The following is a 22,593-nucleotide window of genomic DNA, read 5'->3' as shown; positions in this document are numbered from 1 at the left end:
AAAACAACCTTTCGATCTTAGTGAAGTTCTGGGGGCAATTAATTCCCTTCCCAGTGGAAAGGCCACAGGTCCAGATGGGTATGGAATTTAATTTTATAAAGCAAATGCATCTACGTTCCTCTCCTGCTTCGTATGTTAAATCATTCAATTGAGCTAAATAGGTTTCCTTACTCTTTATATGAAGTGTATGTGTGTCTTTTGAAAAAAAAAAAAGGCAGAGATGATACTGAGCTCGCTAATTATAGACCAATTAGTCTTCTTAACAGTGATCAAAGGTTATCGCAAAAATTTTGGCTACTCGATTAAACAAACATGTGGATTTATTAATTCATTCCGACCAAACTGGCTTTATTTTAGGAAGATTCTCCTTCTGTAACTTACGCCACCTATGAAACATTTTATACAACAATCAGTCAAAAACATCTAAGGCAGCAATCCTCTCCCTGGACGCAGAGAAAGCCTTTGACCGAATTGAATGGATTTATATGTTTTCTGTTTTAGAGAGATTCGGCTTTGGTGAAAATTTTATCAGGTTGATTAAAATGCTTTACTTGGCTCCTAAGTCTGCAATTCTCACAAATTCTGATCGATCTGCATTTTTTCAGCTACAGCAGGGAACACGACAGGGGTGTTGTTTAAGTCCGCTGCTGTTTGATCTCGCCCTAGACCCTGTTGAAAAAAAAGTATACTAGATTGTATTGCAAATATATTTTTTATTCCAAAAGTACATTGAAAGTATACTAATTAAAAAGTATACTTAATTTAAATATATAAAAACATGTATTATTAACATACTTTTATATATAACTTTTAACACACTTAAAATAATTGTAATTTAGTATAATTTCTAAAAATATATTTTAGAAAAATGCACTTTAATTACATGTTTATTTTTTACAAGTGTATTTATTTAGCATTTGATGGTAATATATTTTAGCATTATTTTAACTGTGCTTTGAAAATTAACTTGTAAGAATGTTCAAAGCACATTATTAAATAAGTTGTTTATTTTGTTAAATTCTATCTATCTGTCTATCTGTCTATCTATCTATCTATCTATCTATCTATCTATCTATCTATCTATCTATCTATCTATCTATCTATTAACCCATTTAAAACATTTGTAAATAGTGTGCAAACATACTGTTGCGAAGGGATGCTATGCAAACTGGGGTAGTTCCAAATGCAGCTTTATTATAAGAATGGTCAATCAGGCAAGGGTCAAATACCAGTACGTATCAGAAGAAGTGCTATCCTGTTGAAGAATTTTCCCTCTCCTGTGGTTTGTAATGTAATGGGCAGCACTAATGTCATTATACCTCAGATGTTGCCATCCACTCTGCAGATCTCTCACACACCCCCATATTGAATGTAACTTCAAATCATGATTTTTCCTTCACCAAACTTGACGGATTTCTGTCTTGGGTCCATTCGGGTTCCAGTAGGTCTTCTGCAGTATTTGTGATGATTGAGATGCAGTTCAACAGATGATTCACTGGAAAAATCTACTAAATTATCAACTAGAAGTCAAGTTATTATTTGTTTTACAACTAAGTTCAATGACAAGATTTTGTCAGGTAGTGTACATATGAACCATTCAAAAGTGTTAGGGTTTTTGTTCAGTGTGATAAAATCAACTCTTTGTAATGAGAAAATATAAGCAGAGCTGCAAAGTAAATCCAAAACTCAACAAATAATATTGCTTTTAAAGCAAAAGTTATACTTCTACAAAAAAAAAAGAAAAAAAAAACTTAAGGAAGATGAATTTGCTATCACATAATTAAATTATGCAACATACATGGTCATTACTAGATCCTCATTTCCTTAATGTTTCACTCATCTCGGTAGGTTCAGGTGTTGATGCTGTGGTGATGGTTTCTTTGGATTCTTAAAATGACAACAAGTATTTTTGTTATTAGTCAACAGAATTTGCAAATGAAATTAGTTTAAAACTATTGACAAGAAACAATCTTTTGGTAATCACACAAAAAATGACATATTTAAAAGCAAATCACTCGCTTAAAGCAGAGGGGCATTAACAAAATTTGAAAATGATGATTTATCTTCAGGTGATTTTATTTTCTTACAAAGTAAATCCTACCTGCTCGTTTATTCTTGCATTTGTGTATGAGGACAGCTGTAAGCACCAACATCAGAGACAGAAGCACCACTACAGGAATCACTATTTTAATTAGGAAACTGGGGTCAAATTCTGCAAAAACGTATTTCAAAGTGAGTCACAAAGATTAGAAACAGTTAAGTGGGATGTTGAATAATTAACCAAGATTACCAAAATCAATATCAAGGATTTTGTCCAGACTAAGGTGTGAGACAGAGCAGGTGTATTTGTGTTTTTCTCTCTCATCTGCTCTGATCTCCAGACTCTTCCTCATCTGGTACGTCCCGTCTCCATTGGGCAGCAGATTTCCTCCAGTGACCTCATGATCAGATACAGGCTGTCCATCCCTTAACAGGGTCAGGTTGATGGAATGGGGGTAAAATTCTGTCGCCAAACAACTCAAGCGAAACCCTCCAGATTTTGGGTGTACTTTCTTAATTAGTCTAACTTTCGGTTGTACTGTGGATAAAATAAAGTATGTTATTCACATGTGGTAATTTTACAATCCTATGTAAATAAAAATCAGGAAAAAAACAAGCTGGAGACCAACCTTTTCCATTTACTTGAGTTTGTCTTTTTTTTAAATAATCTCTGATGGTTGCTATGCAGTTTGGATAACATACGGTCTCATAATGCATCTGGAAAGACTCCAACGGTACAGTTGCCATGTTGTTTTGGCATTGACATGTAAAGTTGTCATTATAAAAACTCACTTCATCTGTAGTTGAGCCACTAAAAGCAATCTTAAAAATAATTTGTCCAGGCTTATCATTGTCCAACAGCTCACAATGCCATGTAATTTGAAAAAGTTGAGGACCTGTCAGTATAGAAAAAAAAGATTAATCTAATGATGTTATTTCAGTTAGGTTTTTGTTTGTAGCTCCTTTAGCTCTATTTTGTTTTAACCCCTTCAGAGCTGAATTGCTTTCCAAATTTCTGAAAAATGGGATGTCATGTGATGTCCATTGTAAAGGACGCAGGGTCTGAAGGGGTTAATTTGCAGGTATAAGGATCCCTATGGATTCCACCAACTGCCCAGTTGGTGGAATGAAGTCCCTAACTGCATCAGAACGGCAGAGTCGCTTGCTGTCTTCAAGAAACGATTAAGAACTCAACTATTTAATCTCCACTTCCCTTCCTAATCTGCAATTGCCTCTCTGCTTCTACCACTAACTGTATTACAAAAAAAAAATTACTAATGTTTTGCTTCTTACACTTTACATTCCTGAATCTTACTGATAACGTATTATACTGATATCATATTTGTTTTCTTTTAGTATGACTGGAGTAAAAGTAGTTCCCCTTCGGGGGGAACTTCAGCACTATAAGTGGATTTGATTTGTAAAATCCACGCATTGGGAGGTTCGGTTCAGAAGCTACTCGTCTGAAAGAGTATTGAACGGGCCAATTAAGAATGAATTGGCAGCGCAAGCCTGCGCAGGTGAGCGGCATAAGCAATCAACTGAGTATATAAGCTCACCTGGCGCCAGCAGACGCTATCCTTTTCGCTTCAGAGACTTTCTGATCGAGTCGATGAGGGTTCCTCCTGCTGTGACCAGCGATTCTGAGCGAACGAGAGCATTCTCCCGGTCCAGAGTGTGTACACGCAGTGGCAGACGGTCGAGCTGGGTTTCTCCCTTGCCTGGCGTTCTTTGGGTCCGGTCCTCCAGAGCGGTGCGTATAAAGTTGCAAACTTCACAGAAAGAGCAACACAGTCGTGCAGCACGTCCTTATCAGGACGGCGCTCCGACTGTGCGTTTCTGGATGCGGTGGTTTCCTGTCCTCGGATGATGGGCGCGGGCACTGCGTTACATGTCTGGGGGTCCAGCATGTTAATGCGCTGCTCGCGGGCAGTTCATGTCGTCATTGCGATGCCATGACTGTTGCGCAAGATCGCGGTTAGCCTTTGCAAAAGGGTGAACCACCCCAGTTGTCCCCTGCTCTGCAGCGGGCACTCGGGCAGATCTGAGGGTTTCAGCGAGAGATAATCCGTCGCCCACGGGCCCGCGGACCTCCCGCTCCTCTAAGCGCTCCATCCAAGCTTCGGGCGGGGGAAGCGATCCGTCTAACAGATGGTAGCCCTTACGCCCGATGACACCGGAGACCAGATGTCCACCGCGGCATCGGAGGGTGGGCTTTCATTGTCCGATGATGATCCAGACCCGCTCGCCCCCTTCGGGCTGGTGAGCGCTGTCACTACGGATCCTGAAACGGACATGTTAGCCGTGCTTTCCCGGGCTGCTTCGGCCGTGGGTTGGAGATGGTTTATCCCCCAGCTCCGCGGCCGGACCGACTAGAGGGGCGTTCCCTTCTTCCCGGAGGTGCACAGTAGGCTCACGCGGTCTTGTAAAGCACTTTTTTCTGCTCGTGCTGCGTGTTCCTCCACCCTAACCACTCTTGACGGTGAAACAGCCAGGGGATATGTGGCGATTCCTCAGGTTGAGTGCGCGATGGCGGTAAATCCGCGCGGCGCCTCTTCTTGGCGGGATCCGCCTCGTCTCCCATCCAAAGCCTGTAAGTTATCTACCTCCCTTGGAGCTAGAGCTTACATAGCTGCGGGCCAGGCTGCTTCCGCCTTGCATGCGATAGCCACCTACTAGCGCTACCAAGCGCAGGCGCTGGCCGAGCTGCACGAGGGTGGGTCCAACCCAGGCTTACGAGCTTCGCACCGCCGCCGACTTAGCTCTTCGGACTACTGAGTCCGCTGCGTGTGCGTTGGGGAGGACGATGTCCACATTAGTGGTCCAGGAGCGCCACCCCTGGCTGATATGCGCAAAGTCGACAAAGTCCGCTTTCTTGACTTCCCCATATCCCCAGCCAGGTTCGGCGACACTGTCTGTGAATTCACCCAGGAATTCAAGGCGGTGAGAGAGCAGTTGGTGGGTGATGTCTTATCGGCGGTCCGTAGCCCGCTCCGCCCGCCGTGCCATTCATACCTGCTCCTCGCCGAAGGCGCCCGCCTACGAGAGCTGCTCCGCCCCCGCACACGCCTCAGGCGAAGCGAGCGCGTCGGGCACCTCGGAAGCAGGCAGCCCCCCTGCCCAGAACGCCGCTAAGTCCGGCAACGGACCGCGAAGCGCCCCTGGGACAGGCCATCTGGAGAAGAGGGAACTTGCTCTTTCCCCGCTGGAGGGCGGGGCCCCATTTCCAACGGCACTTTTTACTGCCATGAAAACATTATGAAAGGGCACTTTTCACTTCCCCAGATGTGACAGCCCGAAATCTGCCAGTCTGGGACGCTATGCTTTCTAGCTTGCAGATTCGGTGCGTTTCGCCAGTGGCTCACGAGCGCTGGGAGGACGGTCTCCTTTCTCCCACCCCTCGAGCCTCCCCTCCGGAGCTCGGGTTTGGAGTGAGAGCAAATATCTCACCCCCAGCTTTTCCGTGGGACCCGCGAGCTTCCCGGATCAGCACACCCACTCCGCGCTGCCCCACTGCTGGTACGTCAACGATTGTAGCGATGAGTCCATTAGCGAGAGCTCTGCCTGCCTGGTTAGCGCGGGCCAGCTCTTCGCGGTGGCTCATACGCACAATCAGACTCGGCTATGCGATTCAGTTCGCGAAACGGCCCCCCAAGTCACGGGTGTGTATTCACCAGGGTCAGCCCCCTGTCCGCCCCTGTCTTGCGAGAGGAGATTGCTGTCCTCCTGGCGAAGGATGCAATCGAGCCGCTCCCTCCAGCCGAGATGGAGAGTGGGTTTTACAGCCCACGCTTCATCGTGCCCAAAAGAGCGGTGGGTCACGGCCAATCCTAGATCTGCGCGTTTTGAACCGCTGCCTGCACAAGCTGCCGTTCAGAATGCTCACGCAGAAGCGCATCCTCCGGTGCGTTCGTCCTCTGGGTTGGTCTGCAGCATTAGACCTGATGGACGCGTATTTCCATGTCTCCACTCTTCCTCGCCACCGACAGTTTCTGCGGTTTGCGTTTGAAGGTCGAGCTTGGCAATACAAAGCCCTCCCCTTCGGGCTCTCTCTGTCTCCGCGGGTCCTCACCAAGCCCGCGGAGGGTGCCTCATCGCCCCTTCGGCTCGCGGGCATCTGCATACTCAATTACTTTACGACTGGCTGATTTTTGCCCTCTCTCAGAGCAGTTGATTATGCACAGAGACAAAGTGCTCTGGCACTTCCACCTGTGGGGGTTTCAGGTCAACCGAGAAAAGAGCAAACTCGCCCCCGTGCAGAGGATCTCTTCTCTCGGGCTGGAGCTGGACTCGGTCACCATGGCAGCGCGCCTCTCCGGAGAGCGCGCTCAGCTGATGCTGTACTGTCTGAGAGAGCTCGGCAGTAAAATAGTGGTCCCACTGAAACTATTTCAGAGGCTCCTGGGGCATATGGCATCCGCAGCCGCTTCATGCCGCTCGGATTATTCTATATGAGACCACTTCAGCACTGGCTTCACGATCGAGTCCCCAGACGCGCATGGCACGCGCGCGCACACCGAGTCTCTGTTACTGCGCTGTGTCGCCGCGCCCTCAGCCCTTGGAGCGACCCCTCGTTCCTACAGACCTGGGTGTCTCTAGAACAGGCGTCCAGTCTTGTTGTCGTTTCAGCAGACACTTCCAACACGGGCTGGGGGGCTGTGCGTTGCGGGCATGCGGCTGCGGACCTGTGGAAAGGTACCCAGTTGCATTGGCATATCGCCTGGAGCTGTTGGCAGTGTTCCTCGCTCTCCACCGTTTTTTTCCGGTGCTGGAGCGGCAACACGTGCTGGTCAGGACGGACAGTACGGCGGCGGTGGCGTATATCAGCCGTATAGGGGGTATGCGCTCTCGCCGCATGTCTCAGCTCGCCCGCCGTCTGCTCCTCTGGAGTCATCCGCGGCTGAAATCGCTGCACACCATTCATATTAAGGCAAGCTCAACCGTGCAGCCGATGCGCTCTCACGGCAGCCTTGCGTCCTGGAGAATGGAGACTCCACCCCGAGTCTGTTCAGCTGATATGGGCGCGATTCGGGGAAGCCCAGATCGATCTGTTGCTTCCCCCGAGATCGCTCATTGCTAGTTGTTCTTTCCCTGACCGAGTGCTCTCGGCACGGATGCACTGGCTTACAGCTGGCCTCGGTGCACGCGCAAATACGCGTTTCCCCCAGTGAGCCTGCTCGCGCAGTTACTGTGCAAGGTCAGGAAGAGGACGAGGAACAGGTTGCTGGTTGCGCCCCTCTGGCTCAACCGGACCTGGATGTCAGAGCTCTCCCTCGCGATAGCCCTCCCCTGGCAGTCCCTTCGAGAGAGCACCTACTCTCTCAGGGACAGGGCACCACCTGGCACCCTCGCCGATCTTTGAAGAGATTTTAGACGCGAGGAAGACTTAGGTAACCTCCGATTGCGGTGGCTAATACCGTCACTCGGGCTAGAGCCCCCTCCCCGAGCGCGCCTATGCCCTGACGTGGAGTCTATTCACTGAATGGTGTGTCTCTCGCTGAGAAGACCCCCGTAATTTGCCAGATCAGCGTTGTGCTTTCTTTACGCCGAGAGAAGCTGGAGAGCAGGCTGTCGCCCTCCACACTCAAGGTTACGTGGCTGCCATCTCCGCTCTCATAACGCGGTGGCTGGCAGCACCGTGGGAACGCATAACCTCATCATCCGGTTCCTCAGGGGCGCTAAGCGAATTAATCCACCCCGCCCCCTCTCATGCCCTCTTAGGATCTCGCCCTCGCTACACAAGCCGCGTCAGATCCCTTCGATCCTCGACTCAGTATCTTTCTGTCCCTGAAGACAGCTCTGCTGGTCGCGTTGATATCGATTAGAGGGTCGGGGACCCGGAGGCATTTTTCGGTCAGTGACTCGTGCCTGTAATTGGGCTGGCTTCTCTCACGTCCTGAGACCCCGCCCGCGATATGTGCCCAAGGTTCCTACCACTCCGTTTTAATACGAGGTAGTGAGCCTGCAAGCGCTGCCCTCGGAGGAGGCAGACCCAGCCCTTCTTTATTGTCCAGTTCGCATTTTGCGTATTATCCGGACCGCACTCAGAGTTTAGATAATCTGAGCAGCTCTTCGTCTGTTATAGCGGTCGGCAGCAGGGAAGTGCCGTACCGAAATAAGTTCCCACTAGATTGTGGATGCCTTTCTTTCACTATCAGGGCCGAGATGAGCCGCGTCCCCCGAGAGCGCGTGCGCACTCCACTCGGAGTTTCGTATCCTCTCGAGCGCGCGCACGCGGCGCCCCTCTAACAGACTTCTGTAGAGCTGCGGGCTGGGTGACACCCAACACATTTGCAAGGTTTTACAATCTGCGAGTGGAGCCGGTTTCCTCAAGGGTATTAGGTAACCCTTGGTGATTGAGGAAACAATTCGGTAGGGTGTTGAAACACGCTTGCTGCGCCATTTTCCCTAACACGGAGATACGTGCGCCTTTTTATCTGTCAGTAAAGTTCCCCGTCAGGTGAGCCCTGCAGATTCCTCCGTGGCCCCCAGCACTGACTCAGCGGAGGAGTCACTTGCTGGCCCACTACGTTGTAGGTCTGCCCGCTGGTCAGCCCGCGTTTTGGGTAAAGGTGCCTGCTATGCGTGATCCCCACTAGGCGATCCCATATGCTTATTCCGCCACGGTTAAGTCCCCCCCCTGGGCGGACCCGTGTCTTCCCTCCCCGCTAACCACTCTTTTGCTATGCGTACTCCCCCTTTTAGGGCTAGTCCATATGTAAATTCTGCCATCTATCCCCCCTCGGGTAACGGATGGCCTCCGCAGCGTCCTCCCTATCGGGATTGCACGCTTCCCAACGTACTGTCGTATTTTCCTAGAATTATCTAGATGCTCACGACTTCCCAAAAAAATATATCTAAATCCGTAAAACTTCTGTTGAAGTAGGATAAATTAGGGCCAGGGACACGTTGGAGGACCGCGCCCCCCATGATGCGGGTGCGTCACGCTTGCTTGACTATCTCCTCATCGGGGGTGTTGGTAAGGTGCAGTCATTATGGCGCTTTCAATGGGCTCCCACTGCGTGGATTTTACAAATCAAATCCACTTATAGTGCTGAAGTTCCCCCCGAAGGGGAACGTTCGAGGTTACTAAAGTAACCCTTCGTTCCCCGAGGAGGGGAACGGAAGCACTATACTCCGTCGCCATAATGACTGTCCCTTAGCTGTTGAAAGTCTCTTCAGCTTAAAAAGGATAGCGTCTGCTGGCGCCAGGTGAGCTTATATACTCAGTTGATTGCTTATGCCGCTCACCTGCGCAGGCTTGCGCTGCCAATTCATTCTTAATTGGCCCGTTCAATACTCTTTCAGACGAGTAGCTTCTGAACCGAACCTCCCAATGCGTGGATTTTACAAATCAAATCCACTTATAGTGCTTCCGTTCCCCTCCTCGGGGAACGAAGGGTTACTTTAGTAACCTCGAACGTTTTCAAATCTTTTAAAATAATCTCTAAGATATATTATTAGCCCCTTTAAGAAAGGGGGAGAACAAATATGGCGCACTAATTTGAAAATTAGCAATTTCAGACATAGATTGTGTATTATCAGCTTCTGACAATTTGATCTCCAATATGATAATTGAACTTACTTTCTGTACCGTTCTTAAACGTTAGTGTTGACATCATAAAGGGCTCCAACGTATTTTGTATTACAGTAAGCACATCAGAAACAGCCTCATCTTCATTTGTCGTATTATCCCGTGGAATGAACTCCTTTGTTTCAGAATTATAGAATCCTACTCTCAAGTCGTCTAGCATGACTGTGAAACTTAGTTTAGGAAATTGAGTTTCTCCTTTAATGTAAGTTCCAAGCAACCACAGTGAGTGAGAATCTGTGGAAAAGGAACAGCCATTTTAAAATATTGTGACCTAAGCTTGAAAAAAGCTTAAAACCAAATTAAGATCAAAACTGGGTTACACTCCCATCTCTCCAACCAGGAACTAGTTAGAAATCTACTGATTCACATTTGCTAAGAAGATTTGAATGAAAATACAAATACTCTCCCATTCCCTGGTCTTCTTTATAACATAATAAAACATATTTGTCATATTACATAAATTTGTTAACAGAGCCTTTAAAGGCAGTTCACTCAAAACGGAAAATTCTGTCAACATTTATTCACCCTTACACCATTTCAAAAACCGAGTTTCCTTCTTCTGTTGAACACAAAATAAGATGTTGTGAAGAAAGCTGAAAACATTATGTATTCTGCAACTTTATGTATTTCTGTCCGGTATTTGTTTTTCCTACAATGGATGTCAATGATGTGTTTTCACTGTCAATAATGTCAATGTTTTTCAGCTTTCTTTAAAGGATCATCTTTACTGTTCAACTGAAAAAAGAAACTCAAACAGGTTTGTAACCACTCGATAGTGAATGAGCATTGTTACCCTTCATTTTTGGGTAAACTATCCCTTTAAACACTAACAAAGCAAAGTGTAAGGGGGGTTCTAAATACCCATCCCTCAATTACTAACATCTAGAATTTGTCCCATATATGAGCTCATTTGTCCTATTTTCACTGCTATGCCATATTAAATTGTGAAAATAATCGGTTGAAACAAGGCTTTAACACCAAGAGGAATCCTGTGTTGGCTGCTGCATCAGCGTGACTGAGGAAAGCTGAATGTGCTGGCCAGTTTGCTATTTAAATGAATAATATTTAAATGACAATAGGCTAGTTTAAATTTAAAACTTTATCACCCGGTTTCACAGACAAGGTTTAAGGCTAGTCAAGATTAAATTGCATGTTTGAGCTGTATGAACTCAAAATAACTTGCAGTGAGATGTCTTAAAATTTGTCAGTGTCCTATTTTATCACCAGATGCACACCAGTAATATATTTTTCTAAGGCCATTTTTATAAATGTGGCTTAAATAGCCTAATTTAACTAAGGCCTAGTCCTGGCTTAATCTAAGCCCTGTTTGTGAAACTGGGCCTATAAGATTTCTATTTTTTTGTTTGTAATGATATACGGTGCAATTGATGTATATGTGATTTATATGATGTAAATGACAATTGACGTAAATCTGTTTTGGTACATCAAAAAGTGTGGTTATCCAACAAGCTAATACAGCAAAAAAAAATGTTCCTAAATTGTCACTAAAATGCTATTTAAACCTTATAAATAAATAGAAAATGAGACGAATAACTGAAAAAAAATGTCCACTTTTTAAGAAAAAAGAACCACCTCTTTCACCGGGCTGTCTATGGACCTGTTAAGAGTATTAGGGCCTACTCACACTAAGCCATCGTAACGTGCCCAGGCCCGTTTCCTGGATCGTTTGAGAAGTGTGTGCGCGCTGAATCGGACTCAAGCACGGTTCACTTGGTCAGCCCTGGCCCAGTTGGAAGAGGTGGGCCTGAGCATGGTTCACTTGGGCTTTGGCGCGGTACGTTTGTAGTGTGAGTGCAAAACGGGCCAAAGCCTGAAACTGAAAGCGAGACGTGACTTTTAAGGGATTGTTTCAAATGGATTTATCAATCATTTTTACTGTTTAGTGAATGCAAACTGCCGTAGTTTATTAAAGACGCAAACCTCTCACTGCACGACAGCTGTGCACCTTCAGCAGATCTCCTCATTCCTGCAGCATGAGAGCATTATGATTATAAGCGCCAAAAGTAGCGGATCTGTTCAGCGAAATAGGAAGAAGATAAGGACTGTTTGGCAAAATATTTGACTGCATGTCACTGCATATCAAACAACTGCAACAATATAACTAGAGAAATCTCCACTGTGCCTGCTGAGTGAGAGAGCGCTTCTCACTGAACAGCACAGCAACGATGACGTAAGCGTGCCGAGGACCGATTGTGGTGTGAGTGCGGGCCACAGGGGGAGACAGGAGGGCGGACAAGCATGCTTTGGCCCGGTTCGAGGCAACTGTACCTAGTGTGAGTACGGCCTTAGTCAGCTGGGTGAGTTAACAATTGCAATCACAGATAGATTTAGACAAGATCATTGATCACAAAACAAAACCACATTTTTTCTCAGACTAATCCTCGAAGGAGAGAGTGCCCTCACAGAGAGACCCATTCACCAAAAAGCCAAAAAAAAGAGTGAGAGATCGCCATTGCATTTAGGGCTGGCTTTTTTAAGCACTACGCCAACAAGCGTTGTGGCGTGATCCCAGCATCAGCATCCAATGTCATCAGCATGGAATGTGGATCCTCTAATGTTGTTTATACCTGTAAACAGACATGTAAAACTACACACCCACACACAAACAGGAGCACACACACATAACCCCAAAAAAGTTCTGCCAGGGAAAGTAACAGTGACAATTGGATTGAAAGTTTATAATCTTTTTATTTAATGTGTGGTATACCACTTCTCTTTGCTTTTGTTTTTCTTTAGTTTTATGTTTTTCTTTTTTCAAAATGTTTTCTTTTCGTTTTTCAATTTTTATTTATAAGGTACTGTGAAGGGATAATATTAATAAATGATAATAATAACATATATATATATATATATATATATATATATATATATATATATATATATATATATATATATATATATATATATAATTGAATTGAAAGTTTGCAAATCTATTAATTAGACTATTTTCTGATGCAGGCAAAACATTTTCAGGATATTGAAAATCAGGAGCACATTTGGGTAGTTATAATTACTAAAACATACAGTGTAATGCTTGGGCTGAAATTGCTGTTCAAGAGGAATGTTTATCTCAAAAGATATTGAAGTCAGATAACAAACACGCTATGATATTTCACAGCCTATTTTTAACTTAGGCCAGTTTTTGCAAAATACTGCTCACTAAGCTAGCAAAACAATATTTTACATTTAAGTGAGTTTATTTTTTATTTGAGCAGAGTAAATATTTTGATTAATGTTAAATTGCATTTTTTTTTTCAGTTTTAAACAAAACAAAACTATAATGTGAGGACAATGTATAAATAGAGCTAAAACAAATTACATTAATATTATTATTATTATTATTATTTTATTATTTGTTTGTTTATTTTTTGTTAGGTCCAAAGCAAAATTATACTTTGATCTAAGAGTAAAAAAGATAAATCCAAAATAAAAATCTTTATAATATAGTAAACAATATTTTGACTAGTTTGAACCAAAGTTAGAAGATTTTTTCTTTTTTCTTCTCAAACCAAGTTTGAGAAGAAACAAAACATTTTAGCAATAACAAATTACAGTAATTTAAGTTGGTTCAAATTATAGTTTTTTCAGTGTAAAGACCAGACTCCCAGTATTTTATTATCTTGATGAGCGCATTTGCTGTGGTTTTGGTTTAATGTTGGAAAGCTGTAAAATGTTCTTCTAATTTCAGACTAAATCCATTTTTAGGTCTAACAAAAATTTAAAAGAAGATTATAAAATGTAAAATACAAAACACTGCATACCTGTTAAAACAGTGGTTGGAGCTGACAGCAGAAACAGGACAAACAATACTTTGCCAGTCATGTTCTCAGATGCACAAGCTATTCTGCTGAAGTTGAATTGATTGCTTGTGGTGTATAAAGTTGCAGTAAAAGTTGTCTAAAAGTTTTGGAACAAGTCTTACAAGATTTTTTTTTTAACAAACGAGGAACAAGGAAGATGAAAATAAAACTAAACTAAAAAAAGGTTCAGTAACAACCTGAGGACGCTCCAAATAACTCCTTTGTAGTTTGGGTGTGTCTCTCCTTCACCAAAGGTAGCCTACTACATTTTTACAGTTATAAGTGTTATGATTATGTCTTCTTTGATTTGATTAAGGAGGAACCTGTGACATCAGGCACAAGGAAAAGTGGTTAACTATGTTGATGTATGTCCAGTATAGCTATTCTCCAGGTCCAGCAAATCACCAAAAAATTCAGATTCTAATATTTTCAAGATAAAAACCATCAACAAACAATAAAAAAGTATGTTGAAAATCAGCTTCTGATCAGATATCACACAATCGCCACAAATCGTTTTCAGGAAAATAACTTATAGGCTAAACTGTCACATATTTTCCTTTAGCCAGTCCGCACCCAAACTCTTTAGTTTGTAATAATTTTGTTCTTAAAATGGCTTTTTAAAAAATTCAAAACTGCTTTTATTCTAGCCAAAGAAAAACAAATAAGACTTTCTCCAGAAGAAAAAAATATTATCAGACATACTGTGAACATTGCCTTGCTCTTTTAGACATCATTTGGGAAATATTTCAAAAATAATTATGACTTCAACTATACACACACACACACACACACACAATCTGATGGAAAATGAACATCCCTATATGCCCTACTCCCTACAAATGGAAGAACCTTTGATGGATTGAACGTGATTGAATGACTTACAAGAGCTCTTTATGAGAAGATTCAAACATTTTAATACTGCACCCATATGCAAAAATACATTTGTACATGAATAAAAATACTACGGGGGGTCATCTGCAAGTTTTTGAAAACTATACTATATTATACTATACTATACTCTGTCTCAGTGTTAACTAAAAAATTGAGATCATTTATTGGAGAGTACTAATTGTTTTAATGCATTTATGTTAGTATAATTTTTTTATTATTATTATATTGTTACTTACATTGCTAGCTTTTTTCTTTTCACCACACTCAGTGACAGTGACAGTACTAAGGCAATAACCTGCTAAAATGTTCCCCCTGGATACTCGCAAACATATTTTTTATAATAAACAAAAAATAACTCAATTGAATTTATATTGTAAGCTCACCATACTTATGTGTTTACAGTACTACTCAAAGCTATGCAGTACATATTATGTGATACTCATTATTAGCATAGAGCTAGGGCCCAGTTAACAAAAGGGCTGAAGCCTATTGCACATGGAAGAAATATAAATTCTCTAGTGGCTGCAGATAACGGACAGGTTATGTAAATGTGAATTACAAATTAAAGTAATCTTTAACATATACACACACAAAAAAACAAAACAATTGAAAGTAAAGAAAGCTACAGTAGAGGGTGTGAGAAAATAATGAGGCTCTGTTTTGGTGACACTGGTTTACAGCAAAGATTACAGGTAATAATTGAGGCAAAGAGTGAATCAACCAAGTATAAAAAGTTGTAAAAGTTGTGTAAATATTTAGAAAAGTAGTTGTTGTTTGTTCTGACGCAGTTTAACTGCAAAGAATTGAGTCCTTGTATTTTATGACCATTTTGTATTGTGTTTTGCATTGTATTTGCACTACATCCTTTCACTACAGAAAAAAATGCCACTGAGAGCGGAGTGATATGACACGGTGCATAAATGTGCATTAAACACAGTTTTTCAGTTATTTAGCAGTCTACATGTGTTTATTGCCTCATAACAAACAAACATGGAAAAATTCACAATATACACCTTAACAAAAGATAATATTGACAAACGTATAAACGGCATATTCTGCATATATAATCCGGTGCTTTTGTAGACTGTGACTGGCAGTAACCCTACACCACATGGCTGCAAGGAAAGGTCTTGTCGACTCATTCAAGAACAAACAAGTTCACACAGCTCTACCAATGAAATCTATAACATTCTGAAACTTTTCCCTCCACTCCAAATTGCTTAACATAAAGACAACTCCACCACCAATCATCCGTATACATCACTTCTATGGAGTCAACAAAACACTGAATACAATTATACATATGTGTTTTGCATTAATGTTTTTCATTAGCAATAATATGAATAATGGAAATTGCTTGTAAACAGTATTAAGAGTATTGCTCCTGACATGTAAACATTATCTTACTATTAAGCCCTTAATGGTTATTGGAAATAATCGCAATATTTGTGGACATGTAAATGAAGTCATTGTTTTCTTTGAGTGTACTCTATCAAAGTGTATTCTATTTTCTTTGACTGTACACACACCACTACTGCTATTTGGCATTCTGTGTCACTAAGCAATAAGACTACACTACATATACATATATAATAAGTTTATAAATTTATTTCTTTTCTTGTCGGCTTAGTCCCTTTATTAATCTGGGGTCGCCACAGCGGAATGAACCACCAACTTATCAAGCACGTTTTTACGCAGCGGAGGCCCTTCCAGCCACAACCCATCCCTGGGAAACATCCATACACACTCACTCACACACATACACTACGTACAATTTAGCCTACCCAATTCACCTGTACCGCATGTCTTTGGACTGTGGGGGAAACCTGAGCACCCAGAGGAAACCCACGCAAATGCGGGGAGAACATGCAAACTCCACACAGAGTTTGACCCAAATCAACTGAACCATCCCCAAATCATAATTGGCTTCACCACTCTGTCTCCTCCAGTCACATTATACACTCTTAATAAGCTATAAATATCTAAATATCTGGTAAACAGTTACAAAGTAGCAAATCAGACACTCAATAAAGCATAAAACTTTGAAGCAGAACGATAAATAAACCATTCAACAGTGTCAGGTTTCCGTTCACTGTAATAAAAGCTTGAGTGCATGTGTCCCCATATTTGTAATGGGAAAATAAAGAAACTAAATCCAAAATTCAAAAAATAATATTGCTTTTGAAATTATGGCTAAATGAAGAGTACAAAAACTTACAGAAGATAAAGTCGCCATCACATGAAGTACAAACATGAATAGATTTTAGGTTTAGTTCTCTTTTTACTTTCGCTAACATTGATATTTGCAATTTACAATTTTGTAAGGGGAAGAGTTTATTTTTGTTTTTCATTTTTTTATGTTTCACTCGTCTCAGTAGATTCTTGTTGTGGTCCATGTGTTGCTGTCATGCCAATGCTTTCTTCAGATGCTAAAAAAGAAATTAGTTTTTGATTTAACAAAAACTAATATAAATGATTCAAAAAACATATTGAAGTAATCACACAAAAAATACAAAAAACAAATCACTCGAAGCAGAGGAATAATGCTCTTTAGATGAAGCTACAATAAATGAAAATTTTGTGGGGAAAATCAATAGCTTGTTGATAAACAAATTTATTTTGTTATTAAGTGAATCTTACCTCGTCTCTTCCTGCATTTAAATAAGACAAATCCAGTTATAAACACCAACACTAGAGACAAAACTATTAACACAGCAGGAATCACTGATTTAAATGGTTCTCCAGGATCAAAATCTGCAACAAACAAATTCAAAACAAAAAGATCACAAACAGATTATAAATGCAGTTCAGATATTTTTATGATTTATTTTTACACCTAATTACCTAAAGGTACAATAAGTTTGTTGTCCAGACTGAGGTGTGTGGCAGAGCAGGTGTATTTGTTTTTTTGTCTCTCCTCTGCTCTGATCTCCAGACTCTTCCTCATCTGGAACGTCCCGTCTCCATTGGGCAGCAGATCTCCTCCAGTGACCTCATGATCAGATACAGGCTGTCCATCTCTCAACAGGGTCAGGTTGATGTGACGAGGGTAAAACCCAGTCGCCAAACAGCTCACTTGAAAACCTCCAGAATCTGATGCTTTCTGAATAAGTCTGACTCGCGGTTTCACTGCAGAGTAAAATAATATAACAGAACAGAACAACTAAAATATATTTTAAAAATGTTAGAGCTTTACCTTTGTTTTTTACTTGAGTTCCTCTTTTCTCAAGGAAATACTTTAGAAATTTATGGCAGCATTGGTAGATTATAGTTTCATGTATGAATTTGCACCACTCTAAATATACTTGTGTCATTTCTTTTTTGCCCTTATGTGTAAATGTATTGTCCAACAATTGTATTTCTTCTGTGGTGGTGCCTCCAACAGCAATCTTTGTTATCAGCTTTCCAGGTTTGTTATTGTTTGACCATTTAATTAGTGTCATCACTTGATACACCAATAGACCTGTGAAAATGTGTGATACAATCTGATTAACCTCTTAAAGTTCTAAGAATTGTTTTAAACAAAGGTTTAAATACATTTTAACTCTTAAAAATTTTAACATAATTAATATGGTCAAGGCGGTTCATTCTGCTGTGGCAACCCCTGATTAATAAAGAGATTAAGAAGAAGGAAAAAAATTAATGAATGAATAAAATGGTCAAGTAGAACTTACACTAAAGGCAGAATTCATCAAAAATGTCAAATTCTGTCATCATTTACAGTATTCACCTTCCTCTTGTTCCAAACCTATTACATTACAATAAACATGTTTAATAAAAGTAGAAAGGTAAGGTACACGTACTTTCCGTTTTGTTCTCAGATCTTTTTTTTTTTCAAGAAATGGGTGCAAAATCTCCTTCATTTCATTACTTATATAAGAAATCATTTCATCTTCAACTGTATTATTTTTTCGAGGAATGTATGTTCCCATTTCTGAATTATAATGTCCTACTGTGATGTCATCCAACTGAAATGTGACACCAAATTCAGGAAATGGCGTCACACCATCAGTTCGGGTTGCAAGCACCCATAAAGTATGAGAACCTGTAAAATAACAACAACAAAAAACTAACTACAGTATTTTTCTTAGTAAATTGCATTTTAACCCAGCACTGACACACTAAGATTTGACTTTTTAATTTTATATTATGCAGGTACGGGGCCTATGTGTGTAGCCTGTGTGTGATCGTGTGTGCCAATGCCCCCACATGTGGTTTGTCTAATCATGTAAGAAATCGTTTCATATGGCGAAGCAGTGGCGCAGTAGGTAGTGCTGTCGCCTCACAGCAAAAAGGTCACTGGGTTGCTGGTTCAACCCTGGGACCAGTTGGCGTTTCTGTGTGGAGTTTGCATGTTCTCCCTGCATTTGCGTTAGTTTCCTCTGGGTATTCCAGTTTTCCCCACAGTCCAAAGACATGCGGTACAGGTGAATTGGGTAGGCTAAATTGTCCGTAGTGTATGAATGTGTGTGTGGATGTTTCCCAGTGATGGGTTGCGGCTGGAAGGGCATTCCGCTGTGGTGACCCCGGATTAATAAAGGAACTAAGCCGACAAGAAAATGAATAAATGAATGAATCGTTTCATATATGTATATATATATATATATATATATATATATATATATATATATATATATATATATATATATATATATATATATATATATATATATATATATTAGGGATGCTCATTTCGGTTAATTTTGCTAACCGACAACCGCCGCTCATTAATCGGTTATTAACGGTTAACTAGTCAGATTACTATTAATTTTATATTAAACAAATTGACGTGTCTATTTTGTGTCTGACACATTAAATATTGCATAAAATACTGATTTATTTTTATATGCTAGCATATTAATAATAGAACAATACAACAGAGCATTTTCACGCACCTGCAGTGTTTAGTACAGAAGAACAGAATAAACTAAATAAAATGAATAAAATAAATAGGACTGCCCTAAATTATTTTCCACTTAAATAATTAATTTATATTACAAATCGAAAACACTGACTGATTATTTTTAATAACCGGCATAGGCTGTTTTTTTTCCAATCATATTTTTGTCTTCCGTCAAATAAAATAGCAGACTTCCTCAAATCGCCCGCTCCACGGAAAATATGCATTTATTTAATGCTCCGCTTGTATTATTATAATCACAAAACCTTTTTACATTTTTAATAGAAATCATTATTTTAAAGATTATGGCTTGACGGGGTATCCTTTCTCTCCATCGCGGTTCAAGTGCGCGCGCTGCGTGATGAAAAGACAACAACACGCGCGCATATGTTGACTTTTTGTAAACAGTTTTTTTGTTTAAATATGATAATGCATTAATGTGCATACATGCTTTATAAGCTGTCAAATAAAAGGTAAAGCCTATTTGTTGCGTTTATGATGCAGATCCAGGTCAACATCAGCGCTTTTTTTGGCATCAACACGTCTGTTTCAAGCAATATTCTTCTTCCATTTTGCTTCTTTGGCAAATGTGTCTGTAGGCACGGGTTATATGTTATCGTCCCGCAAGTTAAGTATGTCTTGCAGTTGAACAAGTGACCGACCACAGCTAACGTGCTTTTTTCATTCCAAAAATGCGAGGCGCACCTGCCTTTATGTTGACAAGGAAAAAAGAAGAGAAGAGGCGTGGTCCTCTTATGAAACGACTGAATCAGCTGGGTATCGATTGTGCAAAAGTGTTGCTGTATATGTTGATAAAATTGTAATGTTTAATAATATTATGATATTCAAGATTTGTACATTCATACAGCTCTGGATAACTTAAAACAGCGATTAGACCTTCAGAGCGGCAATAATGCGTCCTGAAGTAAAGCGAAATGGCTATAAACTCCAGCATGATAGAGTGATTATATGCAGAGTCATACTTTATCTATAAATAAAGTATAACTATAGAAACTGTGTTCATCTTAACTGAAAGCTTCTGTGTGTTTGCTGGCCTCACCCATCGCGCACCTGTCAGTCAGTCAGTCAGCACGTAACCCCAAAGGATTAAACAATAGCACACAGCACTATACTGGTACAAAAAAGTTTGCGCTGTTATAATCCACTTACCTTTTAATACGTTTTGATGTGATTATAATCCGCTATTAAAAACAACAACAACAATAACTGAATGTTTTGAAAGGGTAATGTAGCCGTGGCGGGATGCATTTTGTTCCCCCCCATGGAAGAATGAATGTAGCGGAAACCAAGCTCTTTAAAAGTTCTCTGTAGTTGTCTTGACAACACAAACTGCTGCTCTGGGTTGAGCCGCGTGCAAAAGATGCCCCTCTTAACGCAAAGGCGCATTCAATCGGCCACTTACGCAGCCAAACTAAAAATAAATAAAATAATAATTTTAATCGTTTAACTGATAGCATTAATCGGTCACAAACGCACCCTTTCGGTTAACGGTTAATCGATTATTTTGAGCATCCCTAATATATATATATATATACACACACACACACACACACTCACACTAGGTTTTCTAAACGTTCTAAATGTAACTGTAATAAACCCAAGAGCATTGAGTACCTAAATTAAACCAAGCAATACAGTTTAAAATAGTTTTAATAAAATAAGCAAACATTTATTCATGCAGAATGTAAAAACCTACCTGCTAAAATAGTGACTTGAGCTGACAGCAAATATAGAACTAATAATAATTTATTCATCTTGTTTTGAGGCTGTTAAAACTTGTTGCTCTCTAAAGTCACTTTCATTCCATTATGTGAAACCAGGGGCGTTGCTAGGGTCGAAAGGGATAAGGGGCTTAGCCCCAAACACCCCCCCCCCCTCCAAACCAAAAAAACCCCCACTTTCATAAGTTGATCTACTCTAATCTTAATAATAGGATTAGAGATGGTTTAATGATAAATAAAGGGTTTTTGAGTTGACAGTCTATAACAATAAATTGTGAAGCTTTGTGACTTGTAACACCAAAAAGGAAAAAATTGATAAATTACCCACTTCTTATTTACTATTCTGTTATGAGCCATATCATGCCCCTTGAGCCTCCCATCTCCTGTCCTGATTTGTAGTTTCTGTTTGTTTTTTGAAAATAAAAATTTCTGCATGTCTTCAAATCTGAAAATATGATTTATTTTATAGACCAAGTTGTTATCCAATGTGATACAAAGCTACACACGTTTATTTGGACAGAGTGATTAACTGAGGGGTAGTGTTGTCAAGATACTGGAATTTCTAAATTCAATACCTCGCAAAATATTGATATTCAATGGGCTTTTTTAAAAACAATTGTATCAAAAATAGTACAAAAAAATAAAGATTTAAATGCTAGAAATGTGTTTACTTCAAATTTCTTTAGAGGGAGATTTTTAGTTTTCCTCAAAATAGGTTGATGTGGGCATTGCAGCACTTTGAATGCATGTAATGCCTGTTTCATTCACACTTGAGCAGAAATTCCATATATGCCTCACAAAAGTAGTAGAATATTCCAGGAAAACCCTAATATTATGGATGAAGGAATCCAGCTATTGCTGGAGTTGAATGAAAATTAGATCTGAATAAACATAAAAAAAGGCTTAAACTGATCATTTACACGACTGTGACAATAAATGTAGATGAAGTCAGAATTATTTGCCCCCCTTTCAATTTTTTTCCCTATTTTAAATATTTTTAAAATGATGTTTAACAGAGCAAGGAATTTTTCACAGTATGTCTGATAATACTTTTTCTTCTGGAGAAAGTCTTATTTGTTTTATTTCGGCTAGAATAAAAGCAGTTTTACATTTTTAAAAAACCATTTAAGGGTCAAAATAATTAGCCCCTTTAAGCTATATTTTTTTCCGATAGTCAGCATAAAAAACTATCGTTATACAACGACTTGCCGAATTACCCTAACCTGCCTTTAAATGTCACTTTAAGCTGTATAGAAGTTTCTTTAAAAATGTCTAGTCAAGTATTACTTACTGTCATCATGGCAAAGAGAAAATAAATCAGTTATTAGAGAGGAGTTTTTAAAACTGTTATGTTTAGAAATGTGTTAAAAAAAATAAACAAGGGGGCTGGGGGCATTAGGTATTTTCATAAGAAAGTCGATTTATAATCCGCTGCTAACTGACAAAGCATGTTACTGTAGAATATAGCCATAAAAAAATATGCTAGATACATGAACTCACTGTGATTTAACTATTACAGAAACAGATGTGACTGGCTATATCATATCTAGATAAAAATGTCTATATATCTATCTATATATATATATATATATATATATATATATA

The 22,593-nt window shown here is 40.4% G+C and overlaps 1 protein-coding gene and 1 pseudogene across 3 annotated transcripts; both read right to left on the bottom strand.

Moving 5' to 3' along the window:
- Positions 1 to 1,176: 1,176 nt before the first annotated feature.
- mhc1lla (major histocompatibility complex class I LLA) lies at positions 1,177 to 13,880 on the bottom strand. 3 transcript variants are annotated; one of them, XM_073941659.1, is made up of 7 exons: positions 13,417 to 13,880; positions 9,626 to 9,868; positions 2,670 to 2,936; positions 2,291 to 2,578; positions 2,102 to 2,212; positions 1,799 to 1,887; positions 1,177 to 1,505 (listed from the first exon to the last, which is right to left on the bottom strand). In XM_073941659.1, the coding sequence occupies exons 1-6, from the start codon at positions 13,475 to 13,477 to the stop codon at positions 1,817 to 1,819; spliced, it is 1,041 nt and encodes a 346-aa protein (XP_073797760.1). In that variant the 5' UTR covers positions 13,478 to 13,880; the 3' UTR covers positions 1,177 to 1,505; positions 1,799 to 1,816. The 3 variants fall into 3 exon arrangements, with proteins under 3 accessions (XP_073797760.1, XP_073797759.1, NP_001314818.1); NM_001327889.1 differs by having other exon boundaries at positions 1,378 to 1,450; positions 13,417 to 13,502; XM_073941658.1 differs by having other exon boundaries at positions 1,177 to 1,887.
- Positions 13,881 to 16,701: 2,821 nt separating this feature from the next.
- On the bottom strand, positions 16,702 to 21,368 carry LOC108179200 (uncharacterized; annotated as a pseudogene).
- Positions 21,369 to 22,593: the final 1,225 nt, after the last annotated feature.

This window comes from Danio rerio, chromosome 25 (assembly GCF_049306965.1).
Source record: "Danio rerio strain Tuebingen ecotype United States chromosome 25, GRCz12tu, whole genome shotgun sequence".
Classification (NCBI taxonomy): domain Eukaryota; kingdom Metazoa; phylum Chordata; class Actinopteri; order Cypriniformes; family Danionidae; genus Danio; species Danio rerio.
The sequence above is the reverse complement of the archived record's forward strand: the minus strand, read 5'-3'. Positions and strand labels throughout refer to the sequence as shown.